Raw genomic sequence first — 21649 nt, 5'->3', positions numbered from 1 at the left:
TGAAGAGAACAAAGTAAATTTGAGGTTTTCTGGATTTTGTTTTTCCTTAAGTGAGCAGTACCAGCAAGAAGGGAGTTTTTGTGTCATGAAATTGGTAGGTCTTTTTCCCCTAGGTTTTCAGTAAATGTTTGAGAAGTGGGAATGTAATTAAAATCTTATTCTCCCTTTGGCTGCATTTTTAATTTTGAATTCTAACCCTCACACAGCGTAATAGAGCTTTGCTTTAGGGTGTTTTATACCTCTATCAAAGTGACTGAAGTAATTAGTATTTTATACATTTTGGTAAGTATTTTGTCACTGGAAGCACCAGTGCAGGTGAATGATAATGGTTTGAAGCTCAGGCAGTGATGGGACCCTAAATGAGAATGTCGCCTTTTAATCAAGAGCACTTGGAGTCTATGGTATTGAAATGCCCTACAGAGAACACAGAAAAGCCATCCATCACTTTGTGACAGTCCAATCTTTTAGTGCATGAGTAAAATTTTATTCAGCCTTTCTAAGGCGGCTGGAATATAAGATGTCTTAATTCACCTCAAAACAGCAGTGTAAAAGTTCAAAAGCGTAATGTACAGATTGCTTTCTGGACAGCTTATGTGTCTTTATGTATTATCTTTATTTAGATTGCAAGTGAAATGTTTTCCATGTCCTGCTTCAAACACCTCCCCCCCTCCCTTTTATGTACTCAACAGGAGAGATTATTTCTACATTTTAGTCATATGTTTGGAGTTAATTTGCATAGTTGATTAACTCTTGATGCTCAGCGGAAATACCCAGCAAGTTAGAGGGAAAGAACTGCTGCTTTAAGGAAGGCAGATTTCTTAAGTCTCACACAGAAAAGTAGTTTGATAGGTGACTCAGAAATCCTCTGGCGAATGCTTAGAAGAAGCTGAAATACATTTAGTGACAAGTACTTTGAATGATAAACTAATATTATAATAATTCAACAATCTAATTTCAAGCTTTGTGTTGTTATGTTTGTTTTTAACAAGTCTCCTTCAGCTTTCTTTATAAATGAAAGCAACAGCAACATCTGAGGACTATGTCGTAATTAAATAAAAATATTTTTGTTGTCGGGCATTTGGGAGATTTACATTTGATGTCAATGGAAGCAGAAATCTTGTCTTTTTAGATGAGTTGGCAATGATGAAACCCATTTACTTAAAGGGATTTACTCCCAATTTACACTGTATGCATGACTCTGTTGCCCACCCTACAAGCTGCTTGAAATCAAGGACATTGATCTGCACTGTACTTAATACCTGTTTTCAGCTGGCTACTACTCAGGTTTTTTGCTTAGTAAATTGAGGTTTTCAGTACTCTGTGGAACAAAATTTGCCATGAATATGAAAGATTTGTTTTCTTCGTTCCTGGCATTTTCAACATTTTCAAGCTGAAAACTTTTTTGTCCTAATTTAAAATAAGGTAGGACCTCCTGTGAATCACATAATCATAGACTGGTTTGGGTTGGAAGGGACATTAAAGATCACCTAGTTCCACCCCCCCCTGCCATGGGCAGGGACACCCTCCACTAGACCAGGTTGCCCAAAGCCCCATCCAACCTGGCCTTGAACACTTCCAGGGAGGGGGCAGCCACAGCTTCTCTGGGCAACCTGTTCCAGTGCCTCACCACCCTCACAGGGAAGAATTTCTTCCTAATATCTAATCTAAATCTACCCTCCTTCAGCTTAAGGCTGTTACCCCTTGTCCTATCACTCCCTGCCCTTGTAAACAGTCCCTCACCAGCTTTCCTGTAGGCCCCTTCAGGTACTGGAAGGCTGCTGGAAGGTCTGCCCGGAGCCTTCTCTTCTCCGGGCTGAACAACCCCAACTCTCTCAGCCTGTCCTCACAGGAGAGGTGCTCCAGCTCTCTCATCAGCTTCGTGGCCCTCCTCTGGACTCACTCCAACAGCTCCATGTCTTTCTTGTACTGGGGCCCCCAGAGCTGGACGCAGTACTCCAGGTGGGGTCTCACAAGAGTGGAGTAGAGGGGCATGGTCACCTCCCTTGACCTGCTGGTCATGCTGTTTTTGATGCAGCCCATGACAGGATAATGTTCCTAAAATACTACCATGTACCAGAGTGCTGAGGGAGAAAAGGCTGGGGAAATTGTATCGGGCTTCATTTTAGTGAGTGGAAAGGAAGAAGGAAAAAGTTGTTCCTGCTGAATATAAGAACTAGTAAAATGCAGCCAGATGGGGAAGACATGCTTATACATCTTACTGAGTAAGTCCTTCCAGCAAAGCTTTCCTTCAGAGAAGTAGAGAGAGTTAATCTGTTTCAAGAGAGTGCTATTTCTTCAGTCTTACGTTGTTTTTGAGTCTTCAGTGAGTTTGCTTTCAGAAATACACTATGCTAATAATGTTGGTGATGAGAAATTTTTTAGCTATCATTTTAACTTGAGCGTAAGCACCTCTAAATTCTGACACCTTTCTCTGTGGATTGTTCCCAGCAATGTAGAGCTGCATTTTTGCCAGCCAGGGTGTACGTGTTCAAGTTTTAATGGCTCCTGTCATGTCATCATGCAAAGTTAAATGAATTAAATATTCAGAATGTGTAAGAGCCTGTACCAGGCTTGTTATACAGTGAGAGCTAATATATTAATCAAACAGCTTAATATATGTTCCAGTATGAGCAGTATTAGCTGGGACTCTATTAAATAGCTGACATTCAGAGTCTACTCCCAATTTTGAAAAGTCTGCTCATATCATCGCTGCTGTCATCTAGTGACATTCATGCTCTGTTTCCACATGGCATTCTCACTCACTGTAATTGGCTGCTAGTGAAAATACAGGTATTATCCATCTATTTTAGAAATTACCATTTGCTTCCCTGGCTGCATGCCACAGCTTTGTCAGGATGTCACAGAACTTTAGCTAAGTAAGTTGCTACAAGTTGGATATTGCTGCTTTAGAAGTAACCTACTGCAGGAATAATTAGACAAATACCATTACTGAGGCTGAGTTACAGCAACAGTATCAATGAAATTCAGAATGTCATTGTGGTGTTAGTGTGATTATGCAAATCAACTGCCAAAAGCAAGTAAAAATAATTTAAACTATTTATTAAGCTTTACATACAAAGGTTGGAGACCAGTGGGTTCCTCAGCAAGCCAAATTCGATGCTTGGGGGAAAGTTATCACCAAGTGTGAGGGCTTGATTTAGCACCAGATCCCTCTTACTACTTACTTTTCAATAGTGACGTACAACCTCCTAGTCATCACTTTAAGACAAAGCCAGAGTATCAGAAATACTGAACGCAGAAACAAAACAAAAAAACTACATATGTAATCGCCTTCATCTACAATTGCTGTACTCAATACAGTGTTAATACTGGCTAACGAATAATTTGCAGAAAACAAAACAGACAGAGAAAATCAATGTTTACAGTATTGGTTTTGCTCCCTTAAACTAGAAACTCCCTTTCCAGTTCTTAAAGAATTTATTTATGCATTTAAGTTTTGTTTTACCAACACAATGTTCCGTTTACCTTCTGTCATGGTTTAACCCCAGCTACTATGAATTCTATCCTAGCCCAAACTAGCACATCTTCTATTTTTAAATTTTGTTTTACCATGTGAAACTCTAACATCTAGCAAAAATGGCCACTGACAATCATAGTGTGCCTTCAGTGATGTGCAAATCCTTTTTTTTTTTCTAAGCCATGACATGCATGGTATGCACTGATAGGATGCCAGAAATGCACAAATTTGCATCTTTGACTTTTATGTTTTATATTTTTATGTTTCTTTTACTTTGTAAAATCCTATTCATCTAAAATAATAAAAAATGTTATAGAATATAATCCAAAAGTAAATAGATAAGAAATCATACTTCAAAGTAAATCAGTTATTCTGTTATGCAGTTTTCATCCTTGTTGGGAAAAAAAACCCCAAAAAAGAATGACGATTCAGACAAGCACTTTCATAATAAGCTAATTCCACCTGGTATTTAGTCCCATCACAGACACCCATCCCAAACCCCACAATGCTGATTCCACCTAGAAATAGCCAAAACAAAGAATTCGGCTTCCATGGTCTACAAATTTTGCTTGTCCTCTCCCTAAATAAAACCAGACAGATGGAGCAATCTTTGGAAATCATGTGAAAACCAGTACATCTGCGGTAGGGAATTTGGAACAGAATATATTGAAAAAATTAATAGATCTACCAAAACCTAAGACTGAAACTAGTATGTGAATAGGCAGCCTCCCAATGTATGTTTTCTCCCAGTACAGACAGCATATACAGTAGGGTCCAAACTAGGCTCATTCCTGGGGTTTGGCTTTATTCAAAAGAAGCCAGTGTTAAGGTAGCAAAGCTTAGCTCAGGTCTCTTCCCCAGACTTGGCCGCTCTTACAGCAAACCTCTTCCGACTGCCGAGTGTTTGCCACAGACCTTCGCTCTCTCTTGAATTTTTGCCGTCTCCTAACCAAATGAAGTCCTCGGCCAGCTTCCTCACTTGGCCGCTGTCACCCCGTCCTAGTACATAACGAGGAGGACAGCATCCCACCCAGCTGGGATGCACTGAATACTTGAGAGACGGTCTTGTGAAAAGAAATGCAAAAAAGAAGCAGCACCCCTCACTATTGCTCCTGTCTATCCCAGGAGGGATAGAGGTTGCCAACCTGTCACACTGTGGTTTTAGTTAAAATTCAGCTAAAGCATATAAACACAACTTTATAGAGGGAATAAAATTGCACAAGTGGTGCTATAAGAAGCCTTTGTCCAGCTGTCTACAAACTTTAAAACATGCCATTCCAGCCACAGTTGCTTTACACCTGGCTAAGGAGGATACTAAGGATGAGGACGAGGACAGAGGGAGGTGTCATGAGAAGTGGTGGCAGTGTGGACCTCTGTGGAGGTTAAGAGCCAGGGGAAGAACTGATGGGAAAGGATGAACATCGTTACTGATGACTTAGCTGCAGTCTTTACTGTAGTGGTTTTATTGTTATTTGGGGTAAAACTAGCGTAAGTATGTTCAGCTATACTGAAATCACACCTTCATTTGCCAGTGCACGTGTACCTTGTAAATGTAAAGCCACTCCAAAGTCTTTGTTGTTATAATCTTCAACGGCCTATGGAGGAATACAGGCTGCTTAGGGACTACTGTAGCACAAATTCCCTGTAGCCCTAGTTGCATAAACCACTGTGTAAAAGACACAATTTAGTTATAAAGCACTCATTAAAAGCTGCTTCAACATCTCTCTCCTTGAAGTGCATACTGAGCTCCCCATAAAGGATGTTTACATTACAAAATCAGTTAAAAAAGAATCTTTAAAGAAGCTATCGAGAGTTTCAGCCCATGGTTACACTTTCTAGCCCTGCTGCAAAGCATTGGGATTATCCTAGTATGCTGGGGGGGTAGGGAGTCAGCTGAGGAACCGGCTGGGTAGAGAAAATGTGCTGGGGACTGGGTGTGAATTTGGCAGGAAGGGGAAGTTGCCCCACGCGTGCCGGGGGTTACAGCACACATTGAGCGGTACGTGTTCCCTGGTGACGGGCGCTTCCTCACCGTGCTCACGAGACCGCCATCGCTTCCTAGGGCTACAAAGGGGATTTGAAGTCATTCCCCTCTGTTTGTCCCAACACATGACAGTGAAGAATGAGCTATCTTCCAAACTAAATGCCTAAGCAAACAAGCACATTTGGGAGAGATTTGTTCAACCAGTGTTAAAAGTTAAAGACTACCTTTACTGTACAGTAATTGTTCACTGAGGAATCTTCTGTCAAGCTGTAAATAATGTTTTGTATGATCACTGTATGATTCACTTTCAGGAAACATGGGGTTTGCAGTGCAAAGGTAGATCCATATTGGTTAAAATTCATTTGTCATCTCTCCCCTCCCTTTAAAAAAGCTTTCAAAAAAACAAATGTGAAAGATTAAATGATGTTTCTTATGCTTTAAATCTTGGCATTTAAAAACATAGGCTGTACAGATTTGTAGATTGTTGAGACGCTTTCAGTTTGTGGCTGAAACACTGCTGAGGATATCAGCTGAGACTTCTGCAGGCTGCACGGAAATAGCAGTTCAAAGCTCTGTACTTGCCAGAGTTCACTCCTCTGTGCAGCAGCGCCTTATTCAGGGAGCAGTGCTTCTACTCAACTCTTTAATGTTTTTCCAGAAAGAGAAGCACATTAGATGAGTATCTCTCTTCCATAGTGCTACTGCTAAAAATCAGAGTTTTCATACAAGCAATGCTGAGTGAGGGAACTGACACGCCTCTACAGTATGACTTTATCTCAGTTCCCAGCATTTAACTGGGATCATAGTACTCAGTCCTGCTTGCTTCCCAGTCCATAACAGGGCTCTGAAATCACAGTATCAACTGCATACCGCTATGGTACGCAAGCTGCTTTACAGTCCCGCACACCAGCCTGCATCCTTTGCCTTGGAGAAGAAACCACTGCTCTCAAATTGTCCGTGACACATCCAGAAGCTCCTGCTGGCGTTACGTCTGGGTGGGACTGGAGGATCGTTTGGGTGTCCACAGGGCCCAGAAAAGCAGCAGCTGCTGCTCTGGATCCTGCTGCCTCTGCCACTGTGCAAGGGATACTGGCACAAACAAAATTAACATCTGGCTTGTAACGTGATTTATCCTAACTCTTAGCAGCACTAATACCTAAAATCCCTTAGGGGTTGGTCCGGAAAAGAAACAACGTGTAGAATTTACATTGAGGAATTGTCCTGCCAGGAACAGTTCCTTACTTTCCTTCCCAATGCGCCAGCAAGATTAGCACTGAATCCACACAGAAAACCCACTGAAGACAGTGAGTGTACTATGTAAATGTACCCAGCTGCAGAAATTAAGGACTATATATATATAAGGTAGCTCCGTCTCAAAATACTAGATGCTGTTTTGAGATATTGTTGAAATGCTACTCAACACCTGTTTCATAAACAACAGAATACTTAGGAGAAGATCACTGAAGGGGCAAAAGTGATAAAGTAATTAATAAAAAACTGTAGGATTGGATTTAAAACCGACCAAATGGTACCAAATAAAAGACGAGAACACTTTGAAGAATAACTGAGTACTGATTCCTCCACTTACAGAATTTACACTGATAATGAGCAGTATCAGAGATAATTTATTCACCAAAAATAATCTTGTATCTCAAGCCTTGTCTTTCTCAAGATTGATTTTAATGTTTGCTGCTGAAATCCAAAGTGCTGGAAGTGTGCATGTCTAAGAATGTGATTTGAAACCTAGCAACTCATTGTAGAAAGCCACTTTACTGGGAGTTGCTGAAGATACTATTTTCTCTGCTCACTGTCACATAGTGCGCATGTTTCTAAACATCTATCTGCATTTCTTCTGTTTCTGTGACAGTCACTGCCTTTTAATGTTGTCCTCAGCAAGGGAAGAATCAAGTTTGAGCTACATTCAATGCTGCTTCCACTGATGTTGTTACGGCAGTGTCCCCTGTACTATGATGTTACAGAGGACTGACTGTGGTTTTGAAAATAGATCATCTCTATTCATGTATTTTAATGAGACACTAGAAACGTGCCTATTTTACTTGAATGCGTCTTTATACTGTACTTTGGATATTTAAGACCTCTCTTTGCTATGTTAAAAACAGGCACTGTTGAATAACTGATGTATTTCCCCAAAGAAAAGTTCAACTTGCCTAGTTCCTAATCCTATAATTACTTGTGCATGTAGTTAAGAATACAAACACTTCCCTTGTAATCACATGGAGAAGGATATGCTGAATCATGGCCTTCGCTATATAGTCTCAGTTTCTAGAGGTGCTCCCATAATTCACTAATAATAATGATTCTTTTTTCTCCTACTTAAGAGAGTATCGTATCAACACAGAAGGTTTTGCAGTACAGGTTTTCACAGGAAAACATTTTTTTTGTTCTAAATATTATCTGTCTGAAGGTAAAGAAACATTTTAACCACCCGTTCAGTAAATATTGATTTAGCTTTTAGCCAAGCTTTTTGTTCTTCAAGAAAAAAAGAATCAAGGATATGAAAGCCTATTGATTGAACTGCCAAACTCGATGGCAAAATTCTCATTGGCTTCAGTACGGATCGGGATTTCACAAGGAACATTTATATATGTAGCATGGGCTAGTTCTGGTGGTGTGGAGACTTACAGAGTGCTCGCAAAATAAAAAAAAAAACCATAGACTCAGCCATGCAGAACTATCAGAAATTGTTTAGACTGACACACAACTTTTTTAGCTTTCCAATCACACACACACCTTCTCCAACTGCTCTTCCTGCTAACTAAATAAACCATAAAGAAAAACCTAGAAAACAGCAACTAGTACCAATGTAGATTTTGTGAGGCTTGTATATAAAAATAATATATATTAGAAATTTTTTTTCCCCTCAATCCTCACTCAGGCATGATTGAAGCCAAATATGGTAAATAAACTGATTAATCAATTATTCTTTAGAACCTTGACAAAAAACTTTTGATGAATTTTATATATTCCTGTTAATGCTCTAATACTGAGCATTCTGAAACAAATCCAATGTACATTTCTGCTGTTTCTGGTTTCACACGCTGCCTTGCCCTTTACAGAGATGGCTTTCATTAATACTGAAAAAAAAAATCCCAATGCTGTTTTTACTCAGTAGACTTTGGCCACTCTTCCCCTCTTCCCTTTTATGTGTCAGTTGTAAATTGCTTGACAAATATTCTTTGATGCTTCCCCACTTGCTGGCATGCAACATCTTTAAAGATTCAAAAGAGATAGAAAGGCTAAAAAGGCAACAGGTATGTAACACAGCAGACAGCTCAGTCTCCAGTTAAACTTGCTTGGAGTAACAATCAGTTAAGATTGTATTTTTTCTTCAGGGTGCAGGTGGAGAGGCTATGAACGAAAACAAATTTCTGAACACAGACTCCAGCACAGGATCAGTGGAAACAACCGTCAAGCCTTTACCATTTAAAGATCCAAACTTCATTGTAAGTATATTATTTTAACAAACTGAAATTCTAAACTCTTCAAACAAAACATTAACTAGGATTCTATTTAACTATATTGCTAATGTAAATATTAAGAAAGTCAGCTTAACAGCCAAATAAAAGGTCGGCAATTTTTAAGAAATGCGTCTTAAGTCCATGCCACACTGTGGTCCAACGTGCACACTATATTACAGCATGAAAGTGGCACTGGTCCAGAGGCAGAACTATTATATTAAGTTCTGGAACAGAGTCAGAAAACCTGCTAGATCAAGGTAAGTGCAGAAGTTTTATGGTCTGGATCTCGCAAACTACCACTGCTAGAGAGGAACAATTTATACCGCTGTGAATGTAGGAATCCCATCTTCCAGTTCCTAGCCAAGGCAGGCTGCAAAGCAATTGAACTAGAAATCAGCCAGAGAGTCATTAGCGACTGGCATTTCACTCCTCTCCTGGTCCCTGAAACTCGAACAGACCCGTGGTGTCTGTTTTTCCAGTAATTGCTAGATTTAGAAGCAAATGCTCTGTGCTCCCCAGAAGCCTGGCCTGCTGGCGTTCAGAAGTCATGTAAACTCTGACAGTTGACGAAATACAGGCTGCTAAAACACTCTGAGGTTTAAATTAGGAGAGAAGGTGAAGGAAGACTACAGCTAGTAATGCTGTCACTGCTGGGTTTGTTTTTAATATCTCTTTATCTTCCTGTGCCAGGGCCAACTCACTGGCACACTCTAAAAATGCTTTCTAGGCAAGCAAACTTCTCAGACTGCTGGTCCTAAGCCAGCACTTAGAAAGAAGGATTTTATCCCAGATTTCATTCTGCATGAATAAGATACAATATCCCACAGCATAAAACCTGAGTAATTGGGCATCGCACAGCTCACTAAGCACAGGTTTGCCAGGGGGTATAAAATTAATCTCTGACTTCCAAGTCGCTCTGTGTCTGCTTTGCAGACGGATTCTGTCACAAGAGGGGCATTCAAACAACTGTATACTTTGCTCACTCTAATCCTCCAGTGAGCACCAACGTCTTTGAGAAATGGAGTGTATTGGAAAAGCTCCATTTGCCCCAGAGGCATTCCCTGTAGCTTCTATATATGATTTAAATAGCCACGAGGCCTTGTGCTGATCCTTCAGTTCTTAGAGGGACGCCACCATTTCCAAAGAGGCAATACTAATACCTGCATGCTTGAAATAATAATGCATGTGCACAGACTTTGGCAACCGCTGCAGAAATAATAGGCAGTTATAATAAAAACATGAAATTGCCCTCCCCAATACAGTAACTAATTTGAGAAGAAATGTATTGAGTTTTAACTAGCTTTTCGTCGGTACGAACTGGTAGTAACTGGATGACTTTTTGCATCCTTCCAGCCTAATTTGCCTTAAAAGGAAGAAAATAAATCAAATAATGTCTATCTCTCATAAATATGCCCAAGTTTGAACCATTAGCTCACTGCAGAGGATAGACTTAAAAGCAGAGAAGAAGGAAGAAATTAACTTTTCTAAACTTCCTGAATGCAATTTGCATCCCTTGGCAATGGGGAAGGGGAAGACGACCTTCTGACAATTGTGTAGAGCAATGGATAGTTCCACCTGTCCTAGCTCCAGCTTTCCCTGAATTTCACTAGTGCAGAGGTAGCTTTGGTTCATTTGCACTTGGCAGTCATTGCCTTTTGATTGTAGGTATGTGAGGTGAGACTCAGCCCCATTCCTAGGAGTCGTAAATTCATATAAACTCAATAGTTGCTTTTGAGAAACCAGACTGCTGAAAAAACCCCTCATTATGCTATGATTTGGAAGAAAATTCATGTAATTAATTTGAATTAGTAATTTGGTAGTCCATGTATTTTCATCTCATATTCCAGCAGTCTCTATATTTTACAATCATGTCTAGATTACTGAGGTGTTACCCTCAGAGCAAACATTTGCATGTATTTTCCATATTGGACATCCGTTGCCAAAACCCAATATATGGTCAGCTCACGAGCATCTTTTCTGAATATATCTTACATCTACAGAAACAAGCTTTCTCATTGAATCCTTCCTCCTATCCTTCCTAGCAATTTAACAGGCTGATTTATAAACCAATCACAGCAGAAGTGTTTGCAGAACTTTGCTGAGTTTTGATGAGACTGATGTGGCAGGTAGTAATTATTAACAGAAATAACAACAACTCCCCAATTGTAAGAACATTTTCTTTTCTGAAGTAAAGCTGTAAATCTGTGTCCTTTCATCATTTAGAAGTAGTACAGTATGTGGCACAGCTTCTGTCTCTGGAGGGATGTAAATAAATTACTCTCTAGCAATCACATCTGATAACTGAAACTACCATTACAGTACCTGTAGCAAGTCTTCCATTAGCATACCTTTCAAAATGCAAAATTGTCTTGGCAGCCAACATTCTATTTATTACTCTTTTTCTATTTTTCTGTCTTCTATCCTTTGAAAGAAAAATAAAATTTCCAGAAAGTTTCTCATAGTGTTCATTACATTTTGCAAGATCAGTTGTGTTTTCTACAGTCACGGATAATTTGTAAAGGAGCTAGAACTGCACCTGTAATATGCCATGAAAAGGAGAGAGAAAATTTAGCCGTGTAATCACAATTTTAGACACAACTTTGTAGTAATAAGTTCTAATATGATGGGAAGTACATACAGAATCCTGTAATCTCAGGCTGAACCTAACCACATTGATTTTCCATTTCCATGTAAAAAGCAGATTTTCATTTCCTTCAGTTAATCCTAAACATAGTAGCTTCGACACAGTCCCAAAAGCTTTGTTTTCCTTGCAGCCAAGATTAAAGTGTACAGTGTATTAGCCTGCTGATGAAATAAGTGAGGATAACAAATGGTTCATGACAAGATGAGACATATCAGAAGGACTATGAAATAGAAGTGTCATGCTCTGAAATAGTATTCTTTCTTTATTTTTTCTCTAAACACCGTATTTTTAATTCTAGCACTCCGGCATTGGTGGAGCAGCAGCTGGCAAGAAGAACAGAACTTGGAAGAACCTAAAACAAATTCTTGCTTCTGAAAGGGCATTGCCATGGCAACTAAATGATCCTAGCTGTAAGCTGCTTAGACGCTTTGCATGTATTTATAAATAATAAAATCCACACAAATAACTTTCTTTAAAACAAACCTAAATTATTTCATCAGTGTATGCAGTATCCTGCTTGAACACAGTCCAGTAGTACATTTAAGACTAGTCCAACCACACTCACCAGCCCTAAGTGGAAAGCAGGGGGAAGCAAATAATTTGGAGTATTGTGACAAAGTTCAAATACATTTGGAGAGAGAGTTTAGTAAGGGAAACCTATTTATCCAAACCAGGACAGAACCTCCTTATTCGCATCAGGTTTTTGTCACCTCTTCACTGCTGAGGAGCCGCCTCCTCTGCATACAGCCCAAATACCTTCTGACGGGTGGCTGCTGCTTGATTAGCTCTATTTGAACTATTTTCAAACAGGTTCTGCTAAGCCACATACCTGCAGTAGCTTAGACTTCAGCCCAAGCTTCCTATCCAGCTCCTTATCCTAGATTCTTGGGAGATTTAAATCCTACATCCCCTATTTAGTTCAGTACAGCTGAAACTATACTATTAGCGGTCCTGATTAGCAGTCCTAGCTGGTGTACATCTACAGGAGCAGAGTTACAGCAGTGGTCTTAATCTAGATATACTTCAAGTCTACTCATAAAGTAGGATACTCTTGAAGGTAGCTGGAGGCAGAATGCGATCCTCAGATTTTACTTAAGCAAGTGGAGGCATTTCAGAATTGAGCATATGCATATACTTTTTGTCAGATTTGGTGCTTTATCCAAAAATAGCTTGCCATTTTTTGAAGTGTTTTACATGCAACTGTTACAGAAAAATGCAGACTACTGTGTGTTCCTGGCTATTGTAACTGACAATCTGCTGATGTTGCTATTTCTATTACGTTCTGTTTGCAACAGTAAATTTACAGGATTTTTTTTTTTAAAGAAGGTGGGAAAAGAAATTCAGTTGCATATTTAAAACCAGCTGTCTGTGGCATTAGTGTCTTTTGAATTGAGATGATGAGTTTAGAAATTTGATATGGATGGAGCATTTGCATTGATCATAGCATCTGAATGAGGTGCAAAGGAGATCAGGAAGGAGGAAAGAAATGAGTCAAGTACAACATATTTTTGTAAACATCCAAAATTGGGGATTTAACTACTTAAACATACCAACTATATCTTAAAAATAGTTTATGAGTGAGAGCTGCTATCAAAAGGGCACCAAAGAACAGCAATTTTCATCATTTAATTTAAACTTTCAGACAATTTTCTAGGTCATTGACTGGGCTTAAAGTGGTACATGCTTAAAGATTTAACTGATTTAAAAGATTACTTTGCTTTTCTGGATTATAGCGTTTCAGAGCTGCAATCTTGAGCAATGTTTTGTGGTCTTAACATATAGCATGCATATGATAATGGCTATTCTTTGCAAATAACTGGCTGCAAGGGAATTCATTAAGACTTGAAAGAAATCCACACATTTCAAATAGCTCTCACATTTTTTCCTTTTGGGGAGGGCAGTTCTTACTGAACTCGTATGAGAGAGGTGAGCAAAGTCAGGCTGCTGTTTACAGTGCTACCAGGCTAAATGTTTTCAGAAGTAATTCTGTTCTGTATTTCTTTGCCTTAGTGCTGCTAGTTAACAGAGACCTCAGAAAGTAAAGGTAGCATTTTAAAGAAGTACTATTACCTATTTATATTTTGGGTTTAGGTTTAAAATACATATAGCACAATGAATTTATCCCTTTGTTTCTCTCTAGATTTTAATATTGATGCTCCTCCTTCCTTTAAGCCTGCCAAGAAATATTCGGACATTTCAGGACTTCCGGTAACTATTTTATTTTTCTCTTCAAAACTGGCATCTCACTTTCCACAATGAAATAAAGCTGGTGCGTACTTTTGTAAAAGATGTACTTGCTGAGGTTCCTATTCAGCCTTGTGCTTAATAGTCGTCCAGGGATTTAGGGCCAAACCTAATGCTGTTGCTACATCACAAAATTCTTAGGTTGTTAATAGATGTCAGGACAGATTCTATACCTTCTCCTGCCAGGTGGCTCCTACCAGACCACTTTCCCAGCTGTAAAGTCTGCATTGGTCCCCACAATTTCTGATTCTTTAGATTGTTACAGTGAAAGTTGGTAGCCCACAGTCTCCATGACTGCTACTTTGCCAAGCTTTAACCATACAGACTAAAACTTTCCATGCTGAGTGTTTGCCTGAGGCTAATTTATTTCTTTATATCTTTTAGAGACAGTTTCAAAAAGATGGCTCAGCAATTTCCAAGAATGAGATGAGGGAAAATTATATTGATTGGCCCAGGTTAAAAAAACCCACAAAACTAAACAATTTGTGATCATTGCTCTCAAACTTTCCCTCAAACAAATCAGCCTGACACAGACACTTGGCATGGACTTTTGAGAATTTCAAATACCCCCATGCTTCAGAGCTGGAACTTGGGAGTTTGGCAGATGTATAGCCTGTGTGTCACAGATGGTCTCTTTTACATGTTTTTGTTAAAGAAAACAGTAAAAGAAAAGGGGAAAAAAATCCACCACATTTGACTTAGATATGGTTTGCACATGCTCCAAAAAGTCTCGGTAGTTACAATTTGGCACCTGAATTCCCCAAAGATTCTGTTGGCACAAACCAGGAGTCAAGTCATTGAATTCTGCCCAACAAAAATTTTTATCTGCTGCTGACACTGTTCCTATGTGACATGAATAATTTTACTTAAAACAAAACAGGTGTTAGTAACAGCATATCTTTTCACTTTTCACCTTCAGCCCAGAGTGATATATTTTGCAGAAGCCTATGCATTTATTACAATTGAAATGAATGGGAATGTTGTATTTTGGACTATAAAAAGAGCTAAGTAATGGTTACACTAAATAACTACAATAATGAAAACTTTGTAACGTCAAAGAGCCTTAGACAGAATTTCTGGGTCCTTTCCCCCAGTTTAATCTGTTTCTCATCCGTAGGGCACTAGCCCACCTTACGGGCTTGATACCACCTCATAGAGATGCCTGTAAATATACACATTTGTTATGTTGATGCAGGTTAACACAGCACCTTGCATTCTGTGCACTGAATTAAGTGAAAGTCCCTGTTGGGGGAAAAAAAAAAAGGTGAGCACTTAATTAAGGCCTACCTTATAATGGATTCACAGTGCAAGGCATCAAAGAATAGCTAGAGCACCAACTGTAACCCTGCACATCCTAACGTTTGAGTTCTTGATTTGGTAGCATATGTTTTCTTTGACTTTTTTATTTTTTAAGTAACACATTTAAATAAGGCACCTAGGAGGTGGCACATTTTCCAGCCTGTGCCGTTGAGCATGATTTGAAAACAGTTTGGATTGCTCTGATCAAGGCTGGTAACCCTTGATGATCAAAAGGGGATGGGGAAGCAACATCTCCCTCGCAGATGAACTAGCAGACGGCAAATGGAAGAGATTGCTCACAGACCTAGGGAAAATAATTCCCTCCGGCCAGGCAGACTTACAATCTTGTAAGAGTATTGCTTTGATATAATAGCAGCTTGTTTTCAGACAAGGAGCAGGGGTCAGTTGAACAAGGAACTTTGCATAAGTACTCCTACTCTATATAAAGATGCAGGAGATGGAGGAAGGGGCGGGGGAAGGTGGACATGTGAAATGAGTAGATTTCACCAAAATAGCACAGATTCCATAGTGGGTCACTTAATGGTGTCCATCTGTTTCTTATCCTCTCCCCTTAGAGTTGGTTTGCAAGTATTAGTAGCATTCACACCAGGTGTTATGAGAGTTGCTGCAACATCTCTGACCTGTGAGGGGCTTATGTGGGGCAGAAGGCATAAGTCCCTTTCACTGCCCCACCTCCAAGGAACCAAATGCTTTCCAGCACCAGCCTTTGATGCATTTAAAAGCTAGTCAGTTGTTGCACATATAGTGAGATGATGATGATGCAGGTTATAGATGTGAGAGAAGACTATGTTCCTACCAGCTAAGGGTCAGTTTAGTCATAGCTGAGTTGTCTTCTCAGCTGCTCGTTTTTTCTTTACCAACACCTCCTTTCCATCAGTGATTTATGTACTCTATTTTAGCTCAGTATAAATACACTCCTTTCTATATGAATCCATTCAGTGCTGCTTTTGTTTCCTTTTTTTGTCTTTCCCCCTTTTTTCTTTTTTCATAATTTTCCATCCTCTAATTGCATCATGAGTCAAGTTTCCTATTTTACCTGGCCTGCAAGGTTTCTCCAGACTATGATAAAAATACCGTGTTTAAAAAAATCTTTTTTATTAAGATAACTGAGACAGTGTGTCCTTTAAATTACTAAGCTAGAAAAGTTTTACTAAATTTGCACTAAATGTATTTTCAAGATCATTTCCTAGTAGGAAGATATGTGGGGTATTAGAATATTTTAGAAATTTAGTATAAGAAAAACATCCCTGTATTTTCTGTGTAAAATCTGAAAGCATTTGTGTAAGAATATATTTTCTGTAGGTTTGCTGGATTCCCCATGGGAAAAAAAAAAGTAAAATAAATTCCTTAGCATTACCCATGTAGGGAAGAATTAAATGGTCTAGCAGGTACAAAAAAAAGAGAAGTGTATTAAAACTCTCATCAGTATATCTGCAGTTACATTAAATGCCACAGTTAAATTCTACTGATCCTCTTCTCTTTCTGTGTCTAACAAAAATGGAATTAAATTTACCAGTGGTCTAAGCAGCGCAGCCAATTGATATTTGTAAGGCAGCCTAGAATTCAAAGGCTATTATTTACTATATTGACACTGCAAAATAAAACTGTTATTTCCAAAGTTGCAAGATGAGTATTTAGATATTTTAACATGCAAAACAGAGTAATTATTTATTGTAAAGCAGATTTAAAAAAAACCTCACCAAACCTTCAAATGTTTATATTTCTCTTCTGAAAATGGATCAGCCTTGTTACTATAGAAACAGACTGAGATAATTAATTTATTGTATTTGAAGAGCATTTATCTGTGGCCTTTGACTTAGTTTTTCAACATGACAGAGATTTTTCTTTGCAAAATCACCTTACTTCACTTTTCTAATCTGTTTTAATTATTGCTGAAGTAGCAGTAGTTTGTTTTCAGACTGAAGTCATGGCATAAATGAGGAGTTTCCATACATTAGTGTGTGCAAACAGTACAGCCCAATACGAAGTATGAGAGTGGTGAAGAACTGCCGTAATATTTTAACCTAGATTGGCACGCAATACAAATTGCGGGTATTTCTTGGCTAGTTTATTACAGAACCATGCACATTTGAAAAGCAGTCTACTTGGTTGGCTTTTTCTTACCTGAGGCCAGATTTAAAGTGTGAAATAAAAATAAATGTATACCTGCTGTAACCATGAAGTTACCACCAGGGATAAATTTACTCCTAATGTCCTAACTTTGCCATTTGTTTGAAAATTAATTGACAGCTTGACTGTTAGCTGACTACATTCAATTAACCTTGTGGCATTTCTTTGTGAAGAAACAAGCTACAAATAACACTTCATTTTCTGCTAAGTCTTATCAGGCCAGACGATCAACTGGATTGTTACCGTGGTCAACAGATCGTTTCCAACATAAAAATGGTAGAGGGCTCTGCGCTTCAGCAGTATGGATGGGGGGGATGCTCCAGCTCTACCTGGCCTTTTCTTTTGTTAGTAGCAATGTCTTAAGGGATCTGAACTGCAGGTGCCTTGCAGCCTGCCACCACCTCCTCCTGTCAGAAAAAGGTACAGAAGACCCTTTCAGAGCCTCGGCAGGCGCTTGGTAACCCCATGCTGAACGGGCGGTGATTGTCCCAGAGGCTGAAGGTGGAGAGGCGATGCCCTGAAGCCTGCCTTCTTCCAGCCCGGCCTCATCCGAGCTCAAGGTTTCTGTAGCAACAGGGAAGGGGAGAGGATGGAAGGAAGCTGGCACCGCTCCCAGGCACCCAGGGTCCAAATATAGCAGAGGATACAAGCGTAGCCCAGGGTTAGCTGGCCAGGCTGCTACCCGGAAAGGAGGCATCTGTAGCAAAGCACAACGCTGAGTTCAAATTTCTTATCAGTTCAGTCACAGAACCATAAGCTGAGACTCCCTTGCTTTAACAACCACTTTAAAGTAAATTAAAAGCTAAGTTGTATGCAGGAAGAGAAAATCAGTCCAAAGCTATCAGAGCACCCATAATTCAGCCTCTTTGTGGGTAATTTATTGGCAGCAGCCTGACTCTTTGGAGAGCTGCCTTGTGAGAGACTGCATGAGGCACAGAGTTGCTAGGGTGAGTTTAGAGAGTTGAGGAATTTCTTTTGCACCGTGTTTTGTATGAAACTATTTCAGCCCTCTGTTATGTTTAATGCATTTCTAATGTGATTTTATAGGGGTCTGTTAACTTCTCATAACACAAGGAGAAAGAAAAAAAATACAAACTTTTGGTCACATGGTAGAACAGCAGTGCTGTTACTGGGAAAAGAAAATTACTATTTTGGGTTTTTTTAATTAGATACTTTTTTTAGTACTGTGTTTCGAGATGTTCTTTGAATAGTGTCTCTGCCATTGTTTCTTTTCCAGGCAAATTACACAGATCCCCAGAGCAAGCTGAGATTTAGTACTATTGAAGAATTTGCCTATATTCGGATGCTCCCTTCAGATGTGGTTACAGGATACCTGGCTCTAAGGAAAGCAACAAGCATTGTTTCCTGAAGAGAGCAACTATTAATGTGTATCGCTTGTGAAGACTGCTAATTTTGAGAGTCATGGTGGAAACTGACTGTGGGACTGAGGTTCCTTAAAACTATCTGTGGATAGTTACATCTGGAAGTAGTTGATGATACATGGATTTGAAGAACATATGGATTTAATTTTGATAAATGCTGATATTTGTTACTTTGCCAATTTGTAAGCAATTTGGTTTGGTGAACAGAATAACTTGGACCTTAAGGATACGTATCTGCACCATAATGTCTGAGTTAGTTATATTAATTTCTGTAGAGACAGGATTTCATCTCCACCCTGTATATTTTTACGTACTGCTCTGGCTCAGAAGAGTCATTTGAATTAAGGAAAAGGTACCAAGATATCCCAGCTTCTAAACCTGCTTTGCAAATGCACTTGCCACTTGGCTATGAAGGAGTTTGTCCCATCTGTAAAATGAAGCTAAAATCCCTAGCAAGTGCTGCTGTTCTGATGACTGTTTATGGTACCAAGCACTGTGGAAATGAACAGCTTCACAGAAATACTTACATTGCAGAACTGTCAGCATAAATAAAGTTGGACTCAAACTTGTTTCTAAAATTTCTTAATGAATATGCATAACAGGGTCAAATCAAATCAAATCACCAGGTAACTCTTAATCATGACACTTTGTAGTTTTTGAGTGCTTCATTTCACAGCCTGACTGTTCTTCTACCTTTGCTAGTTAGTACACTATTAGTACTAATTAGTACAAAAAAACATACTAATTTCCCAGACTTTTTAAAAACGATGCTAAAAAAAGCAGGAATTGCACTGTCCAGTGATGTTCTGACACCCAGACAGTCTTTAGCAAGGTGAGACCTCCTAGGTCAGGACACTGACCTTTGCACCATGAAGAAGAATAGCGGATAGCAACTGAACGTTGTCACCCTTTAGAGAAAGGAGACTGAGAGTTTGGACTCTTGTGGGGGGGCGGGGGGAGCTGAAAAGTACATGCCAACATCAGAAAGACCATGATTTCCTGAAACTAAGTCTAGTGGCAAGGGGGCAGAGGGTTTTCTGGCCATTCTTTTTGTCCTCTTTCTTATGACAGGTTGCAGATTTGTTGTCTTCCCACTGCTGCATCTTTGTCCCAGCCTTAGACTCTTGTCAAGTTTTTGACATCTGGACTCCAAGTTCAGGCTCAGCCATTCCTAGCCTCCGACCACACAGCCGTCACACCCGTACTCCAATTGCCCTGCAGCTGTGGCACTTCCCTGCCTTAGCTCTCTGAGCCAGTGGGTGTTAGCCAGCAAGGCGGCTACGCGAGTTCCCGCTTGCTGTGGGAATCCTCTACTCCTGTGTGCAAAACTGCCCAGTGGAAGGACTTGTCCCATAGCTTGTTAGTCCTAGACTGCCCAGGTCACTAAGGAGGTGAGATACTCATCACAAGTGAACGCAGCGGTCCCATCTCACCGAAGCTCCATCATGGATGTGGGGATCTCGTGCAAGGCACCTCTTCCCTCTGAATGCGCAAGCAGCACGCAGTGGTGACTAGTTAGCGTCGAAGCTGCACCTTGAATGCACATTTCTGTAGGCATGATAATTATTAGAACAGGTTTGGTTTTTTCCTCATTGAAAGAATAAATATGCAGAGTGTTATTAATGCTAGTTTAATTTCAACTCCAAAACAGGAAAAACAATAATGGGACACATATTGTTTAATGAAAGTCTGTGGGACTTGTCCGTCAGTTTTTGTGATCTAATATTTACAAAACCAAAGTAATTTAAAAACTCTTTGACATGTTTACAATAGATCCTTCAAAGCCCTGGATACCAGATAATGCTACAACTGTATCACAGAACAAAAAAGAATAAGACAGGATATCTCTCTTCATGCCAGTAAGCATCCAAGCCACATTCTCTCTGCATCCGAGTTTTAGAATGGATGTTTTTAGCTTACTCTATGTACTGAAGATGTGTTTATAAGATAAGCTTAACATTGATATGAAAAGAAAACACATAGAAATGCTGTAAGATCATTTATGCTTTAAATAAGCAGACAGCAGCTCAGCAAATTGTATTTCACCAGCTTGTTCTCTCCCACAAATATTTTTAACTTTCTTTGGGAATGACTTTAGGAGCCCAGGCTTCCTCGCCATCAGAAGTGCTCTACACACTCTTGTGCTGTTCTCAGCTGATTTCCATGCTTATAAAATGCTTATGCATTCCATTTTCAAAACCTAAGTAAGTGTCCTACTGAATCAATCGGCATCAGAAAAGTAAATACAGCTTAGATTTAGCAAAAAAAGTTAGTAACTCTTTTCTCAATGTTTTCTGTCCACATGATGGCTGCTAGATTCCCTTTTCTGTCCTGGTTTCTTCCGGGTAGCTACTGCCCCTTTTTCCTTAGTTGGTAGTACCTCACTGTTACTCATTAGCTGTGCAGTAGTGAAGCCAAGAGTGATGAGTCAGCCACCAGAACCATTCAGCCTTACATTGATCAACAACACTTTACTATGTCGAACAATCAAAACAAATTTGTTTCAGCAGGAAGCCGAGGACGGAAAAGATCTAGCAGCCAACATGTACGACATTGTTCAGTCCGACTAGGTTCTTTTTTGGGAACAGCACGTGGACCGGCTGCTCTCATCAATGCCTGCTAGGAGGGAACCGAGCAGTACCTACCTTGCTGCATATAAGAGAAAATACGGGTAACAGAAGAGCTGGTCTGTGCCACGCAGTAGTTCTAAAGTATGTATTCTTGCCAGCTTAGAAGTGAAAATTGAGGAGTATCTTTATATTTTAATGTACTTATGAGACATTATCTAGATAAACATAAAGAACTTGAGTTTAAATGGCAAAGAGGACAAAAGGAAGGCATTTGAAAAGAGCAGCAGCAACAAATACGATTTCAGACTTGAGGAGAATGTATTTTGACTAATAGTACTGCCACATCCGTAAAGCAGAAAGCCAGCAGTCAGGGTAAGGACTAATTTGTTCAAGTACAACCGTTACTATCTGTGAAATA

The 21649-nt window shown here is 39.6% G+C and overlaps 1 protein-coding gene across 1 annotated transcript in view; it reads left to right on the top strand.

The window, feature by feature from the left end:
* Nucleotides 1-19240, top strand: part of INO80C (INO80 complex subunit C) — a 32216-nt gene extending 12976 nt beyond the window's left edge. The window contains exons 2-5 of the mRNA XM_075744695.1: nucleotides 8816-8926; nucleotides 11884-11995; nucleotides 13726-13793; nucleotides 18517-19240. Coding sequence (XP_075600810.1) covers nucleotides 8816-8926; nucleotides 11884-11995; nucleotides 13726-13793; nucleotides 18517-18648 — 423 coding nt within the window. The 3' untranslated portion in view covers nucleotides 18649-19240. The remainder of the gene's footprint in view (nucleotides 1-8815; nucleotides 8927-11883; nucleotides 11996-13725; nucleotides 13794-18516) is intronic.
* The last annotated feature ends 2409 nt before the right edge of the window (nucleotides 19241-21649 follow it).

This window comes from Balearica regulorum, chromosome 2 (assembly GCF_011004875.1).
Source record: "Balearica regulorum gibbericeps isolate bBalReg1 chromosome 2, bBalReg1.pri, whole genome shotgun sequence".
Classification (NCBI taxonomy): Eukaryota; Metazoa; Chordata; class Aves; order Gruiformes; family Gruidae; genus Balearica; species Balearica regulorum.
Note: the sequence above shows the minus strand (reverse complement) of the source record. Positions and strands in the feature narration are given on the sequence as shown.